Source organism: Acanthopagrus latus, chromosome 6 (assembly GCF_904848185.1).
Source record: "Acanthopagrus latus isolate v.2019 chromosome 6, fAcaLat1.1, whole genome shotgun sequence".
Lineage (NCBI taxonomy): Eukaryota > Metazoa > Chordata > Actinopteri > Spariformes > Sparidae > Acanthopagrus > Acanthopagrus latus.
The window spans coordinates 33040923-33051668 of NC_051044.1; the positions used below are offsets into that span (position 1 = coordinate 33040923).

The window sequence follows — 10746 nt, forward strand, 5'->3', positions numbered from 1 at the left end:
TGAGGTTCCCGGTATTATATGTTGTCACACTCAAGTTGCCATTAAGCACACTGAACAAAGCATACTACTGCGCATGGCAGCTTGAACATTCTGTATATACCACCAGGCTTTGAAAATGCAGTGCTGTATCGTCTCCTGTCCAGCAGGAGGCGCTCCAACCCACAGTCCCATGCTGAGCACTGACAGCACGCAAAAGCCGGTATGCTTCTACTTCCGGGTAAGTGGATGTAAACAGAAGGACGTTCCGCCTCTGGAGACAGCGGTAGGAAAGATGACCAAACTGGAGCTATTGAACGTGTTTCTTAACGACAGGCTGACAGCGGCCGCCGAGGAGATTTTTGGCGCCATTAAAGACACGGTGGTGGAGTACCAGAGCGAAATCCTCCGCTCCAAAGAGGAGAACGAGCGGCTCAAACGGCTGCTAAATGTGGCCGTCCAACGGCTCCTACTGCAGCCAGGTGAGGAGCAGCAGCTGCTGGCTGTGCTGCTTGTCATCGATATGCACTGAATGTCACACTAAACCTCATTGAAAATATATCCGTTTTTAACGGGGCTGTGCTCACGGAATCATGGGATCGTGCTGACATCCGCCTGTGTTGTAAACATCTTAAGTATTGTACTGAACGGAAGAGGACAGTAAAACTGTAAAATAAGCTGAGCATTAAAGCAATACCAACAGTTATAGCCTACTATTAATAATAGACGTAGACCATGAAAATTCAGCGGCCAAGAATCTGGGTTTGTCAACAATATGTAGTAATAATCTCACAGCAATGAAGGCTGAGGAGTGATTCAATATGATAAAGTCCGTCAAGTTATTGTGCAGAAATCCTCCAACAAGATAAGGGGGTTTACAAAAGACAAGCAGTTTAACATTTAACATTCCACCATCATTTTAAATGCTTTACACAACATGTATGTCTTGAGGTGTGACTGAAGACGTGAACCTTGTGTACAATATTGCGGTGACAGATTGTGATATTTACTTTCAGTCTAACTAAATACAGCCTTATTCTAGGAACTTGGTTCTGTGACTGTAGTATTTGGCTAATTTGACAAATACAGTCTCATGGTTATAATAATAATTAATTAGAGAATAATATCATACATAATGTTAAATTGCATATATTAAAAACTTTGCAAATAACGACGGCATGGTGGAGCAATGGTTAGTGCTGTTAGTGCCTGGGTTCGAAGGCCTTTTTGTGCAGAGTTTGCATGTTCTTCCCTGCGTAGGTTCTCTCTGGGTGTACGAGGCAAACTGAGCTGCTATCTCAAAGCAGAGTCTCCTTTTATTTATGGCCTCATCAGTGGACTGGTGTTACATGTCAGCAGTAGCTCTATAATACAAGCAGGTGTTTTAGAAGAAGGAGATTACAACAGATCGTGAATTGGGTTCTAAATGTGTAGTGGCAGCTGTTGTAAATACATTAGGGGTGGTGTTGCATTTCGTTGAGCAATATTGTTCAGCTGGTAAAATCAGGAACGAAGCAAACAATTAACATGCTGTTCAAGACTAAAAACCCACAGTAACATCTAGGTTATGGAGGGTCAGTTAAACAGAGAAGGAAAAAGGGCCAAGGTGTCCCACTGCTTTCAGGACAATGCCAACCAGGGCACAAATTAGAACTTCTGATTTGTCAGTGTTAAGCTGTAGACAATTATCAGTTATCCAATCTTTTATGGAGTTGAAGTACTAAGTGAAATCGAGAATTTGAGACATGTTGAGGCTTAGAAAAAATGTTCGTCAGTAGAATTGCTTATGGAACATCAGTAGCACGCTGCAATTATCATGGCCAATCCCAAAAGTAGCATAAGACTTAATATAGGGAATATTGATATAGGACAAGTTGAAGGGATGGTGGGCCTTTGCTTCAACTAATGAGTCAACTTCAACTAATCTCTTGTAAAGAAAAGGAAAAACAGACAAGAATGTCTGGGAACCAAAGACAGAGCTAGCTTATGTTAGCGGTCAAGTGTAAATAGATGAGTTCATTGCAGGTCAGGAACCAAAGCAAAATTATATTTCAGTGAGTAGTTTGGTGATCAGATCATTCCTAACTGGTGTCATTCTATACTTTTTCTTGAACGAATTCTAGGAAAAAAGTAAAACCAACAATGTGTCCCTACTCAGTCTGTGGCTCTCACTTCATTAGCTCTCACTAAAGACTTCTTGAAAATTGCCTCACAACTAAATATGTAGTTTCATTTTTCTTTACAAGACTTTGCAATTTTCTAAAACAGCTGGTCGCTGTACTTTTGAGCAAACGTTATTCAAACTGGAGAAAATAGTGCATTTAATATATTATTACTATTTTTTAGCTGTTGATTATTATGGCAGCAGGACAGTGTATGTGGGATTAAGGGGGAAGAAAAGCAGTGGAACCCATGCCAACCCATTATCAGAGCATAGATGAAATATGTATGCTTGATTTAGCAGTGCAGCCTATCAATTCATCTTAGAACTGAGATTGTTTCATAAGTCTAATAGTGGTGTGATTTTAGAAAACAAGGTTACATTTGCTGATTTAAAATGTTTAGTGAAGTGAGTTTAGTTGAAAACAGGAAAAGTGGAGTGTTGTTTTCATGGCATACTGAAAGAAGAAAAAGGCTGGTAACACTAGAAAATTGGAAAATCTATGGTAATCCAAGCCCAAATTACTTAAGTAATAACTACAGCATGTAATAAAAATTACCCAAATGTTATTATAATGGTTAGCGGGCGATTCTATTAGTGCATATCCAGGAAACTTCAACTAGTCTCTCTCTCTCTCTCTCTCTCTCTCTCTCTCTCTCTCTCTTGCTGACCTGAACAATGGCCTTTAATAATAGGTGTGATGTGCACAGCATTTATTATTTGTTTCCAAAGTGTTCTTACTTTCCATCTATAGTAGAATAAAAGGCTGTCACAACTTCTTTGGTCTTCTTAGGTGAAGCAGATACATCGGGTAGCAGAGCAGCGGACAGTCAGCCTGTTTGCTCCACCTAACAAGCCTAGAGATACTCTTGCAACAAAAAGCGTCACTGGAGAGTGAGTGAAGAGTTCAGAGTGTCACTACAGCTTAAACACCACCGAAAACAGACATTAGTCTGTGTGAGTCAACAGAGTTAGTCATCAAGAAAAGTGTTCACCTCTTATTGGTTGGCTTTGTTGTTATATCCCTAGTGGCTAACTGTATAAAAAATAGACATTTAGAGTTACTGTATTAATTTGGGGATCATTTAAAAAAAAAATTCAAACATGTTACATGATAATAACCTACTATTTACCATGAAATTTGCAGATCTGTAATGTGTTTCCAAAAAGTCTTGTAGGTCATTCCAGTCCTAGACAGAGTGATACCATATGTTTATACACCTAGAATGAGAAACACTTTGAATGACTGTGATGTTTATAACCTTTCAGAGCCTCACTTGGTCCAGCCGCAAGAAGATGGTCAGCGCTGTGACTCTGAGTGGAGAGGCAGTGCGGACCTGCTGCCACAGATTAAAGAAGAACCAAAACACCGAATCATTCAAACAGATTGTTCACAAGAAGAGAGAGACTCTGATGAAGGAAACTGCAGTCATGTCCAACCACTACCGAGGCCACATCCTGCTCCAACCCAGACTGTGTGTGGCAGACAAAGTGTCTCCCCACCTCCGCCAACATCCAAGGAGATTAAGGCGGAGAGTGACAGAGAGGACAGCAGGAAACAGCAGCCAGCCAACAGCGCACCATCCTCCATGACTGTTTATTCACACTGCAGAGCAGCTCAGAGCAAACAGACTCAGCCAGTTAAAGGGTTACTTCGCTCAAATGGAAAGCAGAGCACACACATATTGCAGATTAAGAATGTGAGATCCGTGAAGCCCCCCCCACCTCGCTCCTCTCACCCAAGCCAGAGCATCCAGAGGTGGCACAGTTGTAAAGAGTGTGGGAAGGGCTTCAGTTTTGCCTGCCAACTGGAGGTCCACATGCGCTGGCACACCAAGGAGAAGCCGTACAGCTGCGCAGTGTGCAGAAAGAGCTTCACTACAGTTAGCATGCTCAAGAGGCACCACCGCATTCATACAGGGGAAAAGCCCTTCCGCTGCCATGTCTGCGGGAAATGTTTCAACCAGTCAGCACACCTCAATACTCACTTCAGGCTCCACACTAGAGAGAGGGCCAGCTGGAGCCGAGCACCACACTCTAAGTGAACAAAGACTCCCAAGAGGAAGCTAACCTGACCATCTGTAAATTCTGAAATGCTTCAAGTGGCTAAATTTCAGTTTCAAACAGTGTAGAATAATGTTGTTTGACTGTGCGTCTTGTCTGTTGTGCAATAAAGTGTTGTACATTAAGATTTATGATCCATTAATTGTGTTGATCAACACAAAGCAATTTACGAGGATAATTTTAACTTTTTACCTGCAATTGTTTTTTATATCTAAAATGTGCGGACAGGTTGCATGTTCCACAAACTGGTCGCCACAGCAAAATGAGCAGAGAGACAGACAGGTTGCAGGTTATTTGGAAATGGAAATTAAATAAGGTGCACATTAATGATTGTCCTCTACATTGTAAAACTGTATCACTGGTTTCTCAGACATAAAAACTGACAACAGACCCTTCTCACGGCACATTTTGACTTGACTTGTGTAACATGATAAAAATGTCTGTTTTGTTGTGGAAGGTTTCCCAGTAGGTACTGACAGTGAGCCAACACACGCAAACCAGAGCTGCAAGTGGCTTTTCCTAAATTGAAAACAGTCATTATATTTGCTTATATTTGCAAGTCCATATGTCTGCTGTGATGCAAGAAACTTCTGTTTACTTATTTGACCAAGCCAGAGGCACTGCTGTCAGGAATTCTAGTAAGCAACCTCTATCTTGGAAAAATATAATTAAAGTAAGAATGGAAGCAGGAAGTGAGGGAACTTGAAACAGGACAACATGAGAGCGACAAAATAGGCCAGGGAACAACAAGACATGAAACATGAGAAAAAGAAAAAGGGGAGCTTAAATAATCTGGGGCCTCATGTATCAATGTTGCGTTCGCACAAAAACGTGGCGTACGTCATTTTCCACGCCAACGTTCAGCTGTATCAAAAGTGAAATGACCATGGAAATGTGCGCTGCCCTACGCTAGATGCATGGCTGGCGTATGCACGTTTCTACAGCTGTTGTTTCTTTGGTGACACGTAGAGGTGATGCTGGGAAACTGTTAATTATGTGAAAACAATTAGTCCTCAGAGTAATGTGCACATCAGAGGCACATTAATAGACAATATGATATAAAAGCATGCGCAAAGTGATGAAAAAATGGCATTAACAATTGCAGCCTTGGCCTTGTTAGAAGACATCGCAAATGGTCATATCAGACGTGAGAGGGTGTTTAGTGAACGGGAAGATCTGTTGGCAAATCACGACAACTGGCTCATGAGTCGTTTTAGGTTGCCGAGGCCAGTGTTACTGGAGCTGTGCACAGAGCTGCCGGCCCTAGAACGAAACACAGCCCGGAGCCAGGGGTTGTCCGTACCCACACAGGTGCTGACCACTCTGGGGTTTCTGGCAACAGGAGGGAGGTTCCAGAGGTAACTGGCCGACCCGTCAGGAGTGTGCCAGTCCACTCTGAGCCGAGCCATGCCAGCTGTGTGGGACGGGATCATAAGAATGTCATCCAGGTACATCAAATTCCCATACAATGCTGTTGAACAGGCCAACATTAAAGCGCAATTTGCAGAAAGTGTCGGAGATATTGGCTGCACACATGTTGCTATAAAAGCGCCATCACAGGATGAATTTGTTTTTGTCAACAGGAAACCTCAGTTAACGTTCAAATAATTCCTGATGCGCAAATGCAGCTCACCATCATCGTGGCAAGGCGGCCTGGTTCAACGCATGACTCGTTCATTCTTGCCAATAGCATGTTTGGTAACAGGCTGGAGGCTGGGATGGTGCGCGATGGGTGGCTTCTCGGTGTGTAAATAATTTATCTGTTTAATTGAACCCGAATGTAAACCAGCACAATGCCCTTTTGGGCACGTGCATTCAAATGTGTGTATTTCTTTGTCCCAGGTGAAAATAGAGCGGTAGAGCTATGTAACAAGCCCTTTAGCGTCTCCTTGTGTTCAGTAATTGTGTCAATATACGCGTGCGTAAAGTTGGAAATGTCACACTGCAGTGGCCACGGCACACTTCTGCAGTCATATATATATATATATATATATATATATATATATATATATATATATATATATATATATATATATATATATATATATATATATATATGTTGCTACCGAAATATATATTTCTTTTAAAGTGGTGCATGAACATGTTGTATTCCTCCTTCATTCCTTCATTTGACTCCTGTCCCCCCGCCCGTTGCGGTCACGCTTCGGCGGTGGGCCGAAATCCTCCGCTTCACCTCCACCTTCATGTCGGACCATTTTTATTTTTATTTATTTATTAGGGCGGCTGTAGCTCAGCGGGTAGAGCAGGTCGACTAGTGATCGAAAGGTCGCTAGTTGAAATCCCGGCTCAGGGCAAGGCTGAGCTGCATGTCGAAGTGTCTTTGAGCAAGATGCTGAACCCCACATTGCTCATCAGTGAGGGCCCTGCGATGAGCTGGCGACCTGTCCAGGGAGTACCCTGCCCTCGCCCTGAGACAAGGCTGGGATTGGCTCCAGCAGCAACACCCCGTGACCCCATGGAAAGGGATAAGCGGTTACGGATAATGACATGACATTTATTATTATTATTTTTTTAAATGTTTAAATTTTATTTCAGTGAGGGTGCGCTGCTCCGACCCCACAGCGTTCAGTGCTTCACACACACGCTCCCACTCACATATCTTTTTTGGGGGGTGTTTATCCCTGGCGAGAGGCTGCCAATAACACAGTTCTTCGCGTGTCGACTTCATTTAATAGAGTTTCGAGCGCAGACTCTATGAAGTTGCGCTTCTTCCCTTTACTCATAGTATGAATCTGATGGTGCAGAGAGGGGAATCCCCGGTGCAGGCCCTATTTAAATTAATTTGCATATTTAAATGGCCGTGGACAGGGACAAAGGAAAAGTGCTTGGATCCATGAGTAGGCATACTTTGATACATCGGATTTATTGTGCTACGACAGTTTCTGGGTTCTAGCGTACGCCATGTTTCAGTGGGAAATCCACAAGTCTTAGTACATGAGGCCCCTGGTCAGGTCATGACACTTTACAGCGCCTATAAAAAAATATTCACCCCCTTGGATGTTTTCTGCTTTTATTGCTTGTAATAAATGGAATCATGGTCACTGTACAAAAGATATATAAATCAAAATAACTTTAACTAATGTTAAAGTGAAAACAGATGTCTACAAAGTAATGTCAATTAATTAAAATGTATAATGTAAAATAAGTGATTGTGCAGTATTCACCCCCTTCAAGTCAATATTAGTACCTTTGGCCTCAGTCACAGCACTGAGTCTATGGCTAGGTCTCAATCAGGCTTACACATCTGGAACTGCTATTCTACTCCATTCTGTTTTACAGAAGTGCTCAGACACAACGTTCACAGTGTTGTCTTTAAATCTTTCCTGTGAAGCTTTCACTGCACACTTTAATCTCCAAAGTTGTTGTTTTCTTGCAGAATGAATCAGATTGTCCTCCAGGATTTCCCTAAATTTCGTTGCATTCATTTGACTCTCTACCTTTACAAGCCTTCCAGGGCCTGCTGCTGAGAAATCTCCACAGCATGATACTGCTGCCACATGCTTCACGGTAGGAATTGTGTGTTGATGTGCAGTGTTTGGTTTCCTCCAAACACATTGTCTAGTCTGATGGCCAAAAAGCTCCATTTTGGTCTCATTAGACAAAGAAACTTTTTCCAGTTGACCTCGGAGTCTCCCAAATGCCTCCGGGTGAACTCTATTTGAGATTTAATTAACTTTCTTCCAAAGTAGCTTTGTTTTTGATACTCTCCCATAAAGCTTTGACTGGTGATATCCATTTCACTAATTGTGAAACTACTAGCACCAATTGGCTTAACTTGTTAATTAGGTTAGTTAATTTTAATTTTACATTGTATATTCTTAATTAATTGACATGACTTGGTAGAAATGTGACATTAAACCTTAAAGAGTTGTATATTACTGATACACTGAGTACACTGCATTTATAAGCTCCTACATCACTGGACCCTAATTGCAATAAATGTCCTTGAAACAGTTTCCCAAAATGTCACTTAATGGAGCCTAAGTGCTATGACCTGCTTAGACCATAAAAATAAATCTTCTAGCTCTTTGCCCTGTCATTAACTGGTACATCATGCAGCTGTAGTCCATCTTTACCATGTTGTCCCAAGCGATGACCTGGCTTGAGAGCAGCTCATCAGTCATCCTCAGATTCATGAAGAAGACATAGCTTTGGTACTGCATGACAAAGCTCGTTGGTCTGGGTCTTGACTTTCACTGACAAACAAGGCCTCTATTGCAGGAAAGGTTGCCATGATTCTTTCAAGTGGCCATGAATTTCTTTGTGATGTTTTATTCATAATGAGCACCGCTCACCGAATAAACACCGACTTTCAAAGTGTTGCCTTTGAAAGTCTTCTTGAACTCATTCACTCCACTTGTTGTTTGGTTTGTTTCTCTTTGCTGTTAGTTCCTTGAGTACCTTTTCAGGAACTGCAGGAACCAGGCAACAGCATCGGTTAGCTTTGTCCAGGATGAGTGAGTGATCATCAACTGGTCATTTCTTTGCATTCTTGCATCTGAATAATGTATGCTTGAGCTACTCTTTTGACCTCTGGATTGTCAACGTCCAACATGCAGGATCTGGATTCTTGGGCCACTGGTCTAGTTTGCAGAACAAGAAGCCTGGTACTGAAAGCCAGCTTTCATTTTTTCAGAACACTTCAACGGTCTGTTCTCTTGAGATCTGATCAGCGGGATTGAGAGTGGTATTGATGTATCACCAGATTCTGAGATTCTGTTAGCAACAAAGGTCTTGAATCTTGTGTTTTCACTGTCCAGCTATTTTAGCACAGCAGTGCACTCTGAAAAGATTGAGTCATGAAGTTCCAGTTCAAGGTCTGTCTTTAAAAGCTTGTCCAATTTGATTGAAACTGTAGCTGCAGTCACTTCAACCCTTGCCTTTGCCACCATCGGGGTGGATTAAGTTTCACCAGTTGCAGTGTGTAGTAGTAGTTGACTTGCTCTTCCATGGTGATTTCACTTGTGTCTTTTACTGGCATAAAGCCTGCAGGATTTCTTCTGCCAGACAGTATTACTAGAGCTATAAAGCTCAAAGATAGAACTAACGAGGAAGAGCAGCCCTCTCCTAGTGTGTGGGCCTTCTTTGAAGTCGATCATAACATTGAAGTGGTCTGATTCAGCATACTATTGGATTGCCAAAGCTCTTTGTCATCCAAGTCCAGATCTTGAAATCACTGTGCTCTATTCTCTTCAGGAATTGAGTTGAGCAACTTTCTGCTGTTGTTTGACCATTTTGTCAGTCAAAATCCACCTTACACCAACATACTCCTCAACTTTGTGCAAAGCGTGATTGCTGTGTCTTCATCAATGGCTGACTTGAGACAGTCGTCTATACAAAAATCTTTCTTGACTGTTTTGGTTTCACCCGTACCAAATTCACACTCTAAGCTTGTTGTTCATTTCTGAAATGCAAAGGTTGCAATGCTTGGTGATGATGTTGCACCAAAGATGTGCACTAACATCTTGTGTTCAACGAGTAATTCCCTTCAGGCTGCCTTAGCAATCTGAGCAGGTCTGAGTCTTCATCGCTTACTCAGACCTGGTGGAACATGGCCTTAATGCTACCCATGACTGACATGGTTTCTTGTCGAAAAATCATGATGACCCCCACAAACAAGATTGTAAGTTTCGGATGTGTTGATTCAGCGAAGTTCCCTGATAGCTTGCTCCACCTTCAAAGAAAATGCATACTAATTTTGACTGAATTGACTAAGTCAATGGTGAAGCAGTTAACATGTTCTCCCCTCAGCTGGCTTGCATTCATCACTGTTGAGCTTCACTACATAGGTCTTCCTGAGCAGGTCATCCATGAATGCAATATATTTTGCATAAAATTAGGTTTCTCTGGTGAATCTTTTTTTATGTTCAACACTCATTGCTCTGCAGCTGCTCTGTTGTTTGGCATGTACAAGGAGTTGTCCTACACTGGAAAGCAAACCTTGTAATGAACATCAGCAAGTGTGATGGAATGAGACGCCATGTAATTAAAGTGGTTATCATCCTTGGACATTTCTATGTCTTCGTTCTGTCCAGCATCAGGTCCAGTTTAAACTGCAGTTACTGAAGCTGTTCTAGCTTAACTACTGAGATTTGATTTGCAGTGCCTTCAGACAGTTTGTTAATCTCCTTTGCATTTCTTTCACCTCTGATTGGTCTATTAACTGTCCAGCCTAACATTGTTCTCACATCGTCCACACTACTGACCACTTCAGGGTTTGACATAACCCATGGCCCGCTGGCCCGGGGCCAGTAAATGTACGTGTAGGGCATGTCATTTGCATGCCAATCGCTGATCACACTGATTACAGTGATTGGCCAGTCACTGCCAGTATGACAATCATGATTCGCTAGAATGCACATGGGAAAATTGAAATGCTTAGAGTGACGGTGGGAAAGTGATTAGGATAAATGTGCTAAGAGTCCGAGAAGAGAAAAAGGGGATTTCTCCCAAAGTGGAGGGATCAGTATACCTGGCTGAATCGCTGCGATGGCGTAATGAAATGTGAAGTATGTTGGTAGTTT

At 42.2% G+C, this 10746-nt stretch overlaps 1 protein-coding gene across 1 annotated transcript; it reads left to right on the forward strand.

The window, feature by feature from the left end:
• Nucleotides 1-100: 100 nt before the first annotated feature.
• On the forward strand, nt 101-4328 carry LOC119020362 (oocyte zinc finger protein XlCOF8.4-like). Its single transcript, XM_037099606.1, has 2 exons — nt 101-458; nt 3407-4328. The coding sequence occupies exons 1-2, from the start codon at nt 116-118 to the stop codon at nt 4180-4182; spliced, it is 1119 nt and encodes a 372-aa protein (XP_036955501.1). The 5' UTR covers nt 101-115; the 3' UTR covers nt 4183-4328.
• The last annotated feature ends 6418 nt before the right edge of the window (nt 4329-10746 follow it).